The 15,001-nt window shown below is 46.9% G+C and overlaps 1 protein-coding gene across 1 annotated transcript in view; it reads right to left on the reverse strand.

Annotated features, from left to right (window-relative positions):
- Window positions 1–15,001, reverse strand: part of MTR (5-methyltetrahydrofolate-homocysteine methyltransferase) — a 121,764-nt gene that overhangs the window by 8,717 nt on the left and 98,046 nt on the right. Inside the window, exons 26-27 of the mRNA XM_060286435.1 lie at window positions 3,145–3,243; window positions 1,760–1,835 (exon numbers count right to left, since the gene is read on the reverse strand). Coding sequence (XP_060142418.1) covers window positions 1,760–1,835; window positions 3,145–3,243 — 175 coding nt within the window. The remainder of the gene's footprint in view (window positions 1–1,759; window positions 1,836–3,144; window positions 3,244–15,001) is intronic.

A 15,001-nucleotide genomic window follows, 5' to 3' on the forward strand; every position in this document is an offset into this window, starting at 1 on the left:
GCTGCCCGCTTCCCAGCCCTCACGCCCTCAGTTTCCTGATCTGCAAATAAGGATCAGAGAACTTAAACTAAAGCACCACGCTCAGGTGCTCAGGGATAACACGGAAGTCTCAAGAGTGTTTTTCCCTCGTTAGACAGTAACAGTGAGAGGTGAAAGTACAGGAAAAGAAAAGTATGTGCAGCTTCTTAATTTTGCCTGGAAATCTCTACCTTTTGACATAGTTCATGGTAGCTTTCCCCCATGTGTTCCTGGTCTTCTTTTTATTATACAGGACAATCCTTGCTTTGTAAATATTCCATTATGCTGGTTTGTTTGGTAATGAAAAAGAAATTACAGCTATTCTCCTGACTGAAGTGCCACCCTGCCTGGAAAGTCAGGGAAACGCTCTGCTTCCGGGTCACGCAAGGGTGTTATTCTTGAATGAGCTTGTCGGCCAGAGTTGGAGATGTGTTTGAGGTTTTACCACCAAAGACCTAGAGAGAAGAACCTTTCCTTCTCTCTTTATTGACTTCTTGCAACTACGCTAAGGCTGGGTTGTCCTTAGGGGCCCTACATGGGGCTTAAACAGCCACTTGAAAAGTGTCACCACTGCCACCTGGTGCTGCAGGCCTTCAGTGGACTATTGCCACTGACATGTATTTTGGACGCTTGGCCTGGCTAAAATGGGCTCCCCCTTGTGATATTTTTCCAATTTCATACTGAAAGGAAAAGAGAAAATAATAGTTTGGACTATATAGTGATTTATATTTTTTCTAAGGTTTACATGTCTTATTTTATCCTCACATTTCCGTAAAGTAACTTCTTTTTTACATATTAGAAACTGTCAAACATGGAAGCAATATGCTCAAGGTCACTTGGGACCAGAACCCAAGCCTCCCAGGTCCCCATCTGCCTTCTTCTCACTAAACCGCACTGAACTCAGCAGGACTGAATCTAGAACCCAGCTCATCTACGTTTCCAATTTAATCCACTCTGCTGAGTGTGTGCAGAACACGGGGGTCGTGAGCAATGAAAGTGGATTTGAGATGTTACCTTGGAAATACAGATTCAATTAATATAACCCCTGTTCACCCTGTCTCGATTTTGCATTCGTATCACATGCCTCTTTGAACCTGTCAAAACGTCTTACACATTTTATTCCTTCATGAACACCTATGCAAGGCAAGAAAAGTGGCTAGAAATCAGAAGGGCAAGAAACCAAATGAAAGAAATCAAAAGAGGGAAGCATCCAAGAGAGAATGAGAGTGAACAAAAATAGGAGAGCCTGCTTCACTGCTATGTTTTAAGGTCTGTTCAATGCACAGGCATTTGCAATTTCAGACATTCCACATCTGCACTTGGGCCCGCCTGGGACCTAGGCCAAGGTAGTGACAGCACCACCCAGGCAGGTCTCTAGTACTGGCTTCAACCTGAAGGAGGCCCACTCAAACAAAGCACAGAGGCAAGAGTATGGGTTTAGAAGACAGATCAGAGATAGAATGCTAGTAACCTCCCAAGTTATTACCCGAGACTCAGTTTCTTCAAGTAAAAGTGGGGATAATAGCACTTCCTGTGTCAAGGACTCAGAGCCGCTGCAGGTCAATCTCAGGACAGTGTTTAGTTCTCCATAAATGGCACCTGTAGACTTTTATTTTTGATCATCACTGAACATAATTAAGAGTTTTTAGCTGCCTGTTTGATTCTGCTGCTCAGTAAATGCAAACATCTCTTCAAGCACAGTTATCACATGCACTTTTCTCTAACCAATAGCCATACAGACCTGGGGGAGGCTCTGACAGCCAGTCAATATGGAAACCGCTTTCTCTAGCTTGCCTTAAAGTTAAGTATCTTCTTTCCTATGAAAAAAGGAAAAGTTATTCAGTCAGAGACTCAGCGTTTCAGCTGCTACTATGAAAACATGCCCAAGGAAGCTAGTAAATAAGTTTTGCAAGAAAAAATATGTTTTTATTCACGAAAATTCATATCCTAGAAAGCTCTTCCTTTTTCATCCAATATGGCTTCACATCAGCACCAGAACAATAGAGAGTAAAGATGCAATGAGCACCCCTTACGTATGGATACGTAAATGCAAGGCGGACCTGCAGCCTTCACCGTGAGGCCTCCTGCCTGTACTTCACCTGAGGCTGGGATTAACTGGTGGCCACCGACTGCCCTGAGGCCCAGAAGGCAGAACCAAGAAACAGCCAAACGTAGGCAAACTAAGGAAGGGGAAGGCCAACCACAGTGCCCTGGTCCAGCTGACGCCTCAGAAACTTGTTCCCGTCTCGCTGTCTGTTATCCCATTTCACTTACCTGGCCACCCCTGAAATACACCCCCCGCCTCCCCATACACAAGGCCCAGCAAGCAGATAACCAGGAAGAAATATCCCAACGACCTCTAAGGAGTCATCATGCCTAGTCTCCATGCATCTCCTGAAGCTAGTCTACAGAGGGCCAGTTCTTGAAACATTATTCTGCACAGAGAGCTTCGGGCGATCAGGCAGAGAGACTGACACTGGTCCTGTCTAATGTCTTCATTCTCTTCCATTATTTCCTCAAGCATAAGGATCTGTGGGCGCCACCCCAGTACACTCAGTCCCCATCTCCCTGCTGCCTATGAGCTCATGTTTTATTCATTCTCATAAGTGGCAGCCAGCACAGCACCCAACACCTACTTCTTACTCAGTACATGTTTGGAGGAATAAATAAAATTAACCTTAATATAACCCAAAATTACTGGGAACACTGAAGAACGCTGATGTGAACTAGAAAGTAGGACTTCCCAAAAATGATCCCAAACCTTCCCCTCCTCCAAACAGCAAATTCACATTAAAAACTGTAGGATCGGACTTCCCTGGTGGTCCAGTGGTTAAGAATCCGCCTTCCAATGCAAGGGATGCAGGTTAAATCCCTGGTCAGGAAACTAAGATCCCATATGCTGTGGGGCAACTAAGCCCGTGCGCCACAACTAGAGAGCCCGCGCACCGCGACTACCAAGCCCGTGCACCCTGGAGCCATGGGCCACAACTAGAGAAGCCCGCGTGCCGCAATGAAGATCCTGCGTGCCGCAACTAAGACCTGACGCGGCCAAAAAAAAACAAAAAACAAAAAACTGTAGGATCGTTTTATTACCCAAACAAGCGGGGACCTGTTTTTGTCACTTACCTTGAGAGACTCATAATGGTCTTGTCTAATATCTTCATATTCTTCCATGATCTCCTCAAAGTACTCATCTTTTAGATTCTCATCTAACAGTTGAGAACACTGAAAATGCAAGATCAAAGTTCAATAACCATAGAGCAGCGAAAGAAGATAAAACATGAGTAATACTGGTCAGTCCTAGGGTCACCTCCTTCAGGAAGCCTTCCCATACTAACATCATTTCCTCTCCCTTCACCAGTTGTGCTAATGCCTGCCTGGCTTTACAGTAAAGGGTTAACTCAGCAGGCCTGGGATGCTCCAATGTTGCACGTTACAAAGAAGAGACTGGACTTTGACCGCTCCTGGGAGATAAACTCTAAGCCCTCAGAATATCCTGCCTGATAAAGAATGTCTTTGTCTACCTGGGGCCTCAGGCCATCCCAGAAAGTTTATGCTAATGATGTGAATTATGGGGGAACTTGGCTTACGTGCTATCTAACCTCTGGAGGGGTTGAAGCCTGAGAACCCCCTAAGGTACTCAGACAGGTGAGTATGCCCTGCCTATGTGACTGGCTTCCAATAAAAGCCCAAGACACTAGGGCTCAGGTGAGCGTCCCTGGTCGGCAACACTCTGTACATGCTGTCACACATCATTAGTGGAAGAATTAAGCTCTGTCCGTATGACTCCGAGGGGAGAGACACCTGGATGCTGGTGCCTGGCCTTCTCTAGATTCCACTCAATTTTAATCTGTATCCTTTCATGGTTATAAACCGTGATTGTGAGTATAACAGTGTTTCTGAGTTCTGTGAGTCCTAGCAAATCACTGAAACTGGGGGTGGTCTTGGGGCCCCAAAACACACTGGTTAGGTACCCCCTCTTCAGGGTTTCAAAGATGCTCTGTTCATCTCTCCATCACTGCATTTACCACAGGCTTCCAGCATCTGCCTAGGCATCTACCTCCCTGACTAGAGGACAGGCCCTGTGAGGGTAGGATTGCACCTTAACCACCTTCGTGCCCCTGGCTTCTAACGTGGGGCCCAGCACGTAGAAGGTGCATCCTCACAAAATGTTTGCTGATGGAATGAGGCTGATCTTCACAGTCAACCATGAGCTTGTGCTAAAATAAGAAAGGAAACTGATCATCTGAGAAAAGTGAGGCTACTCGGTAAACTGTAAAACTAGAATCAGCTAAATAGTATTTATGACTATGATTATCAAATAGGTAGAACAGCTGCCACCAAAGCTCAAAATAAAATCACGAAGGAAGAGGAAATGGCTGCTGCTGTTCACATCAGTTCCAAAATCACAGCACTGCCCCAACCCTGCATCCTCCAGCAGGATTTTCTAACACACAAAAAGGTAGGGAAGTTCAATACCATTATCTGAAATGGAGGAAGTTCGGCTGGGTGATGGCTAAAGTGCCCATCAGCTTTAAATGTCTATAATTCTGTGTGAATTGTCTGAGTATCTCTAATAAAAATCCAATCACCTGTAAGTTAGTATAAAACCAAATCACTTTATTAAGGAATATAATCAGTAAAGGCCATTGTGATAAGCCTAAAAACAGGCTCCCAAAGGGTATGCATACTAGAGTAATTCCCAGTCTTACGTGAACCTCACCTCAATGGAGTCCTCATTTAGGAAATCCAGCAGAGCTCATGAAAACAAGAAAGGATGTCTACTCCTGAGCTCCCCCAAAGTACATGCAATCACTGTTTTAAAACACTGTTGCGTTCTGCTAGAATTTAAACTCTGAGAAAGTAACTCCCCGATTTCCAGAACTTGACAGCATCCAATACAGGAACTACTGGGTAAATGGAAGGAGTTGCTGCTGTTGGCTGGTCCCTTCCACACCCCCCGTGGAGCTCCTGCTGCCAGAGCTGCGGTGACAGGCCCCTCCCTGCCAAGGCTGACTTGCTCAATGGAAACAAGCTCATGGCCAATTATATGGGCTAATCTATGTGGTCCTTCCATCACAAAACCAGAGTCCATCCTGTGTTTTCTTGCCAACCATCAGACATAGTAGAACTTTTCCTTTTTTTTCTTTTTCCTTTCTCACGGCAAATTGCAGCACAATTTACGTTGGGAATATGTTGAAAATTTATTTTCTAATTTAAAGAGGACTGAATATTCACACCTTGTTTTTTATTTTTTTTAAAAAAAGGAAAGAAAGTAAGGAGACATCCATCATCCGGTCTAAATCTCCAACTATTATGTACGTAATTGCCACATTTTGGAACCTTTCAAATAAATACATGACACAGTAGCTAGAGTGTAAACCTGCGTCATGATCACTGCAGTGAGATCAAAAGACTCTGAACCATCAATCAATCTAAACAAATCAACCTAAACACACTGTACCACTGACTCCCGAAATGTGTCACTGGCAATTACCCAAATGATTTGCCATCAGACTTATGTCTGAGTAATTTCAAAAGGTGGCTGTTTCTTTGTATATGAGAAGAGCCAACTACTGTAGACTGCCTGGCTGGACCGAACGGTAAAAGGCACAGACACCCACGCCTCATCCTCTGCTGGCTTCCAGCTGGGTCCACGGGGCTTTAGCTCTTCCAGACGGTGGAGGAGTGTCCTCGGAAGAGAATCAAGGGACCAAGTCATTCCCAGCTAAAGTCTTCCCCGACCTGTGGGGTCAGTGTTACCACTGTGCATGCAAACGGGACCAACGGCCTGGTCTCCAAACAGGAAATGTTCACAGTCATTCATTAGCATTTGAAAACAGGAATAAGCCTTAAAGAGAGGCTCACTGGTTACTCAACCATGGACCTGACATAACCTCTTTACGAAACACTAGCCAAATATAAGATCCAAAAAATTATTTTTAAATTGAGTTGTAGAAATGTAGTTTATTTGCACGTTAGTCTATCTCAATGGCAATTTAAATAACTGCAATTTTATGACTCCAGCCCGATTTAATTTTATCCTTCTTAATAAAGGGGACATTAGGTATTAATGGAAACAAGTTTAACTAATGCCTCACAGAGTAAGAGCACCTGCATTCAAATCCACACCTGTTGCTTCAGGGATGTGTGGCCTCAAGAGTTACTAATCTCTTCGTTCCTGTTTCCTCACCTCTAAAATGGGGATAATGAAAGTGTCTACCTCATGAGGATAAAATAAAAAATCCATGTGAAGCACTTAGCACAGTGCTGGGTACACTATAAATATTTAATAATGTTACTGATTATTGTATAATTTTCATATAAGTAAATTCAAAGATCTGAAAGAATTCCTTTGGAAAATGGCTCAGGAAATGTGTCGCCCTGGTCCAGGCTGCGTGACAGTGCCTGGTAGTGTCACAAGTCACCAGGCCCCTCGCCTGCAAATGTGAAGGTTGGACTAGATTAATGGTGCTTAAATTGCGCTCTTCCAATGAGAACCAGGAATGGGATGAGGGGTGGAAGGGGCTGCTCTCCTTTGTATACTACTGAGTTTTCAGGGGAGACATCACTTGCAAACAAGGTTTCTGTGGCTAAAACAAACTTGGAAACCACTGCACCACATGGTCACTCAGATTCCCACAACCTATTATATCCCATTATTCAGTGAAAATAATGAAACACATAAGAAGAGACGATGTTAGGCTTCACTGATGGAGAAAAGCAGGAAAAACCACTTAGGTAAGTTCTTTATTATATTTACCAAATTCTGTGTTTTCAACATATATCTGTGAATGCTTTTCTGCCCTTGGGTAGGGTCAACTGGCCCATTCCAGATTAAACGTTTTTCTACCTGGAAATGGGTCATTAAAAAAAATTCTACATTCCTTACTACTCAGCCATAAAAAAGAACAAAATAATGCCATTTGCAGAAATATGGATGGACCAAGAGATTTTCATACTGAGTGAAGTAAATCAGAAAGAGAAAGACAAATTCCATACGATATCACCTATATGTGGAATCTAAAACAGGACACAAATGAACTTATCTATGAAACAAAAACAGAATCATGGACATACAGAACAGACTGGTGTTTGCCAAGGGGGAGGGGGTTAGAAGATGTAAGCTTTTATATAGAGAATAGATAAACAACAGAGTCCTACTGTATAGCACAGAGAACTGTATTCAATGTCCTATATTCAATAATGCAAAAGAGAATCAGGCTCCCTGACTTCAGACTATACTACAAAGCTACAGTAATCAAGACAGTATGGTACTGGCACAAAAACAGAAATATACATCAATGGAACAGGATAGAAAGCCCAGAGATAAACTCACGCACATATGGTCACCTTATCTTTGATAAAGGAGGCAGGAATGTACAGTGGAGGAAAGATAGCCTCTTCAATAAGTGGTGCTGGGAAAACTGGACAGGTACATGTAAAAGTATGAAATTAGATCACTCCCTAACACCATACACAAAAATAAACTCAAAATGGATTAAAGACTTTCATGTAAGGCCAGACACTATCAAACTCTTAGAGGAAAACATAGGCAGAACACTCTGACATAAATCACAACAAGATCCTTTTTGACCCACTTCCTAGAGAAATGGAAATAAAAACAAAAATAAACAAATGAGACCTAATGAAACTTCAAATCTTTTGCATAGCAAAGGAAACCACAAACAAGACAAAAAGACAACCCTCAGAATGGGAGAAAATATTTGCAAATGAAGCAACTGACAAAGGATTAATCTTTAAAATTTATAAGCAGCTCATGCAGCTCAATATAAAAAAAAACAAACAACTCAATCCAAAAATGGGCAGAAGACCTAAATAGACATTTCTCCAAAGAAGATATACAGATTGCCAACAAACACATGAAAGAATGCTCAACATCATTAATCATTAGAGAAATGCAAATCAAAACTACAATGAGGGGGCTTTCCTGGTGGCGCAGTCGTTGAGAGTCCGCCTGCCGATGCAGGGGACACAGGTTCGTGCCCCGGTCCGGGAAGATCTCACATGCCGCGGAGCGGCTGGGCCCATGAGCCATGGCCGCTGAGCCTGCGCGTCTGGAGCCTGTGCTCCGCAACGGGACAGGCCACACAGTGAGAGGCCCGCGTACCGCAAAAAACAAAACAAAACAAAAAAGAGATGAATGGATAAAAAAAATGTGGCACATATATACAATGGAATATTACTCATAAAAAGAAACGAAATTGAGTTATTTGTAGTGAGGTGGATGTACCCAGAGTCTGTCATACAGAGTGAAGTAAAAGTCGAAGGAGAAAAACAAATACCATATGCTAACACATATATGTGGAATCTAAGAAAAAAAAAAGGTCATAAAGAACCTAGGGGCAAGACAAGAATAAAGACACAGACCTACTAGAGAATGGACTTGAGGATAAGGGGAGAGGGAAGGGTAAGCTGTGACAAAGTGAGAGAGTGGCACAGACATATATACACTATCAAATGTAAAATACATAGCTAGTGAGAAGCAGCCACATAGCACAGGGAGATCAGCTCAGTGGTTTGTGACCACCTAGAGGGGTGGGATAGGGAGGGAGGGAGGGAGACGCAAGAGGGAAGAGATATGGGAACATATGTATATGTATAACTGATTCACTTTGTTATAAAGCAGAAAGTAACACACCATTGTAAAGCAATTATACTCCAATAAACATGTTAAAAATATATAAATAATGCAAAAGATTATTAAAAAGAATGCATATATATGCATAACTGAATTACTTTGCTGTACAGCAGAAACTAACACAACGTTGTAAAAAACTATACTTCAAATAAAATTGATTAAAAAATTCTGCATTCCTTTCATCTCTGGCACAGAGTTAAGAAGTGCCCATTCATGTTTGTAAATATTTGTCAATGGCCGAAATCTCTCTGGGTTGGTGTCAAGGTCCAAGTGTCCTGGCACCCTTCCTATTACTCAGGCCAGCACTGCTGCAGCTGGCTCGGGGGTGGTGCCGGAAAACACAGGACACACACACCCGTCCTCCTTCCGGCAATGCACACACCCGCAGTAACCACGACACGAGCCCAAGGATATTTTTTCACATTTCCCTAGTACAATTAAACAGAAGATCAGCTCTGTGCTTTGTGACCACAGGGAGGTGTGGGATAGGGAGGGTGGGAGGGAGGGAGACGCAAGAGAGAAGAGATAAGGAAACATATGTATATATTTAACTGATTGATTTTGTTGTAAATCAGAAACTAACACACCATTGTAAAGCAATTATACTCCAATAAAAATGTTAAAAACAAAAACCAATAGAAGGTTTTGGGCAATACCCTCAACTCAGAGACCTCTGTGTTGCCCCTTCAACGCAGCTCTAACTCTCAGACTCTCTGTTGCCCCTACACAGGAGCTCTAACTCTCACCACTCTGTTTGCTCCTTCAGAGCGCCTCTAATTCTAAGCGCTCTCAGCTGCCGCTTCACAGCAGCTGTAAACCTCAGCGAGCTCTGTTGCCCCTTCAACGCAGCTCTAACTCTCAGCGCTCGCTGTTGCCCCTTCAGTGCAGCTCTGACTAAATCTCAGCACGCTCTGTTGCCCCTTCACAGCAGCTGGAACTCTCAGCGCGCTCTGTTGCCCTTCAGAGTAGCACTAAATCTCAGCGCTTTCTGTGGCCCCTTCACAGCAGCTCTAACTCTCAGAGCGCTCTGTTGCCCCTTCAGAAGAGCTCTGACTAAATCTCATCGATCTGTGTTGCCCCTTCACAGCAGCTCTAAATCTCAGCGCTGTGTGTTGCCCCTTCACAACAGCTGTAACTCTCACCACTCTGTTTCCCCTTCACAGCAGCGCTAACTCTCACCAATCTCTGTTTCCGCTTCACAGCAGCCCTGACTCTCTACGCTCTCTGTTGCCCCTTCACAGCGGCTTTAACTCTAAGTGCTCTCAGTTGCCCCTTCACAGCAGCTCTAACTCTCAGAGCGCCTTGTTGCCCCTTCAGAGTAGCTCTGACTGAATCTCAGCGCTCTCTGTTTCCCCTCCACACCACCTCTATCTCTCAGCGCTCTTTGCTTCTTCAGAGCAGCTCTAATTCTAAGCGCTCTCAGTTGCCCCTTCACAGCAGCTCTGAACCTCAGCGAGCTCTGTTGCCCCTTCACAGCAGCTCTAACTCACAGCACTCTTTGTTGCCCCTTTAATGCAGCTCTAACTACCAGCGCTCTCTGTTGCCCTTCAGAGCAGCCCTGACTGAATCTCAGCGCTCTCTGTTTCCCCTCCACAGCAGCTCTATCTCTCAGCACTCTGTTTGCTTCTTCAGAGCAGCTCTAATTCTAAGCGCTCTCAGTTGCCCCTTCACAGCAGCTCTAACTCTCAGAGCGCTCTGTTGCCCCTCCAGAGGAGCTCTGACTAAATCTCAGCGCTCTCTGTGTCCCTTTCACACCAGCTCTACCTCTCAGCGCTCTGTGTTGCCCCTTCAACGCAGCTCTAATTCTCAGCGATCTCTGGTGCCCCTTCACAGGAGCACTGACCGACTCTCAAGCGCTCTGTGTTGCCCCTTCACAGCAGCTGTAACTCTAAGTGCTCTCAGTTGCCCCTTCTCAGCAGCTCTAACTTCCAGTGCTGTGTGTTGCCCCTTCACAGCAGCTCTAACTCTCAGCGCTCTCTATTGCCCCTTCACAGGAGCTCTGACTAACTCTCACCGCTCTGTTTGCTCCTTCAGAGCAGCTCTAATTCTAAGCGCTCTCAGTTGCCCGTTCACAGCAGCTGTAAACCTCATCGCTCTCTCTTGCCCCTTCAACGCAGCTCTAACGCTCAGCGCTCGCTGTTGCCTCTTCAGAGCAGCTCTGACTAAATCTCAGCGCTCTGTGTTGCCCCTTCCCAGCAGCTCTAACTCTCAGCGCTATGTGTTGCCCCTTCACAACAGCTCTAACTCTCTCCACTCCCTGTTTCCTCTTCACAGCAGCTCTAACTCTCACCACTCTGTTTCCGCTTCACAGCAGCCCTGACTCTCAACGCTCTGTGTTGCCCCTTCAACGCAGCTGTAACTCAGAGCTCACTGTTGCCCATTCATAGCAGATATAACTCTCAGCCCTGACTGTTACCCCTTCAGAGCAGCTCTGAATAAATCTCAGCGCTCTCTGTTGCCCCTTCACACCAGCTCTATCTCTCGGCGCTCTGTGCTGCCCCTTCAACGCAGTTCTAACTCTCACCTCTCTCTCTTGCACAGTCACAGCAGCTCTAACTACCTCTCACCGCTATCTGTTGCCCCTTCACAGGAGCTCTAACTCTCAGCGCTATGTGTTGCCCCTTCTCAGCAACGCTAAATCTCACCACTCCGTGTTGCCTCTTCAACGCAGCTCTAATTCTCAGCGATCCCTGGTGCCCCTTCACAGGAGCGCTGACTGACTCTCAAGCGTTGTCTGCTGCCCCTACACAGCAGCTGTAACTCTAAGTGCTCTCAGTTGCCCCTTCTCAGCAGCTCTAACTTCCAGTGCTCTGTGTTGCCCCTTCACAACAGCTGGAACTCTCACCACTCTGTTTCCCTTTCACAGCAGCTCTAACTCTCACCACTCTGTTTCCGCTTCACAGCAGCCCTCACTCTCAACGCTCTGGGTTGCCCATCAACACAGCTGTAACTCAGCGCTCACTGTTGCCCATTCATAGCAGCTATAACTCTCAGCGCTCTGTTGACCCTTCATTGTAGCTCTGACTAAATCTCAGCGCTCTCTGTTGCCCCTTCACACCAGCTCTATCTCGCAGCACACCGTGTTGCCCCTTCAACGCAGCTCTAACTCTCAGAGCTCTCTGTTTCCCCTTCACAGCAGCTCTAACTCTAAGCTCTCTCAGTTGCCCCTTCAATGCAGCTCTATAACTCACAGCACTCTCTGTTCCCACTTTAACGCAGCTCTAACTCTCACCGCTCTCTGTTGCCCTTCAGAGCAGCTCTGACTAAATCTCAGTGCTCTCTGTTTCCCCAAGGCAGCTTTAACTCTCAGCGCTCTCTAATGCCCCTTCACAGGAGCTCTAACTCTCACCGCTCTGTTTGCTAATTGAGAGCAGCTCTAATTCTAAGCGCTCTCAGTTGCCCCTTCACAGCAGCTGTAAACCTCAGCGAGCTCTGTTGCCCCTTCAACGCAGCTCTAACTCTCAGCGCTCGCTGTTGCCCCTTCAGTGCAGCTCTGACTAAATCTCAGCGCGCTGTGTTGCCCCTTCACAGAAGCTAACTCTCAGTGCGCTCTGTTGCCATTCAGAGTAGCACTGACTAAATCTCAGCGCTTTCTGTGGCCCCTTCACAGCAGCTCTAACTCTCAGAGCGCTCTGTTGCCCCTTCAGAGGAGCTCTGACTAAATCTCAGCGATCTGTGTTGCCCCTTCACAGCAGCTCTAAATCTCAGCGCTGTGTGTTGCCCCTTCACAACAGCTGTAACTCTCACCACTCTCTGTTTCCCCTTCACAGCAGCGCTAACTCTCACCAATCTCTGTTTCCGCTTCACAGCAGCCCTGACTCTCTACGCTCTCTGTTGCCCCTTCACAGCGGCTTTAACTCTAAGTGCTCTCAGTTGCCCCTTCACAGCAGCTCTAACTCTCAGAGCGCTCTGTTGCCCCTTCAGAGCAGCTCGGACTGAATCTCAGCGCTCTCTGTTTCCCCTCCACAGCACCTCTATCTCTCAGCGCTGTTTGCTTCTTCAGAGCAGCTCTAATTCTAAGCGCTCTCAGTTGCCCCTTCACAGCAGCTCTGAACCTCAGCGAGCTCTGTTGCCCCTTCACAGCAGCTCTAACTCACAGCACTATTTGTTGCCCCTTTAATGCAGCTCTAACTACCAGCGCTCTCTGTTGCCCTTCAGAGCAGCCCTGACTGAATCTCAGCGCTCTCTGTTTCCCCTCCACAGCAGCTCTATCTCTCAGCACTCTGTTTGCTTCTTCAGAGCAGCTCTAATTCTAAGCGCTCTCAGTTGCCCCTTCACAGCAGCTCTAACTCTCAGAGCGCTCTGTTGCCCCTCCAGAGGAGCTCTGACTAAATCTCAGCGCTCTCTGTGTCCCTTTCACACCAGCTCTACCTCTCAGCGCTCTGTGTTGCCCCTTCAACGCAGCTCTAATTCTCAGCGATCTCTGGTGCCCCTTCACAGGAGCACTGACCGACTCTCAAGCGCTCTGTGTTGCCCCTTCACAGCAGCTGTAACTCTAAGTGCTCTCAGTTGCCCCTTCTCAGCAGCTCTAACTTCCAGTGCTCTGTGTTGCCCCTTCACAGCAGCTCTAACTCTCACCGCTCTCTGTTGCCCTTCAGAGCAGCTCTGACTAAATCTCAGTGCTCTCTGTTTCCCCAAGGCAGCTTTAACTCTCAGCGCTCTCTATTGCCCCTTCACAGGAGCTCTAACTCTCACCGCTCTGTTTGCTACTTGAGAGCAGCTCTAATTCTAAGCGCTCTCAGTTGCCCCTTCACAGCAGCTGTAAACCTCAGCGAGCTCTGTTGCCCCTTCAACGCAGCTCTAACGCTCAGCGCTCGCTCTTGCCCCTTCCGAGCAGCTCTGACTAAATCTCAGCGCGCTGTGTTGCCCCTTCACAGAAGCTAACTCTCAGTGCGCTCTGTTGCCATTCAGAGTAGCACTGACTAAATCTCAGCGCTTTCTGTGGCCCCTTCACAGCAGCTCTAACTCTCAGAGCGCTCTGTTGCCCCTTCAGAGGAGCTCTGACTAAATCTCAGCGATCTGTGTTGCCCCTTCACAGCAGCTCTAAATCTCAGCGCTGTGTGTTGCCCCTTCACAACAGCTGTAACTCTCACCACTCTCTGTTTCCCCTTCACAGCAGCGCTAACTCTCACCAATCTCTGTTTCCGCTTCACAGCAGCCCTGACTCTCTACGCTCTCTGTTGCCCCTTCACAGCGGCTTTAACTCTAAGTGCTCTCAGTTGCCCCTTCACAGCAGCTCTAACTCTCAGACCGCTCTGTTGCCCCTTCAGAAGAGCTCTGACTAAATCTCAGCGCTCTCCGTGGCCCCTTCACAGCAGCTCTACCTCTCAGAGCTCTCTCTGTTGCCCCTTCACAGCAGCTCTAAGTCTCAGCCCTGTCTGTTGCCCCTTCACAGCAGTTCTGACTAACTCTCAGCCCTCTCTGTTGCCCCATCACAGCCGCTCTAACTCTCACCGCTATCTGTTGCCCCTTCGCAGGAGCTCTAACTCTCAGCGCTATGTGTTGCCCCTTCTCAGCAATGCTAAATCTCAGCGCTCTGTGTTGCCCCTTCACAGCAGCTCTAATTCTCAGCGCTGTTTCCCCATCACAGCAGCTCGAACTCTCAGCGCTCTGTGTTGCCCCTTCAACGCAGCTCTAATTCTCAGCGATCCCTGGTGCCACTTCACAGGAGCGCTGACTAACTCTAAAGCGCTCTGTATGGCCCCATCAACGCAGCTCTAACTCTCAAGCCCTCTCTGTTGCCCCTTCACAGGAGCTCTAACTCTCAGCCCCCTCTGTTGTCCCTTCCGAGCAGCTCTGACTAAATCTCAGCGATCTGTGTTGCCCCTTCACAGCAGCTCTAACTCTCAGAGCGCTCTGTTGCCCCTTCAGAGGAGCTCTGACTAAATCTCAGCGCTTTCTGTTGCCCATTCATAGCAGCTATAACTCTCAGCGCTCTGTTGCCCCTTCATAGCAGCTCTGACTAAATCTCAGCGCTCTCTGTGTCCCCTTCACACCAGCTCTATCTCTCAGCGCTCTGTGTTGCCCCTTCACAGAAGCTCTCTCAGCGCTCTCTGTTGCCCCTTCACACCAGCTCTATCTCGCAGCACACCGTGTTGCCCCTTCAACGCAGCTCTAACTCTCAGAGCTCTCTCTGTTTCCCCTTCACAGCAGCTCTAACTCTAAGCGCTCTCAGTTGCCCCTTCAATGCAGCTCTATAACTCACAGCACTCTCTGTTCCCACTTTAACGCAGCTCTAACTCTCACCGCTCTCTGTTGCCCTTCAGAGCAGCTCTGACTAAATCTCAGTGCTCTCTGTTTCCCCAAGGCAGCTTTAACTCT

Source organism: Globicephala melas, chromosome 16 (assembly GCF_963455315.2).
Source record: "Globicephala melas chromosome 16, mGloMel1.2, whole genome shotgun sequence".
In the NCBI taxonomy this organism is placed as follows: Eukaryota; Metazoa; Chordata; class Mammalia; order Artiodactyla; family Delphinidae; genus Globicephala; species Globicephala melas.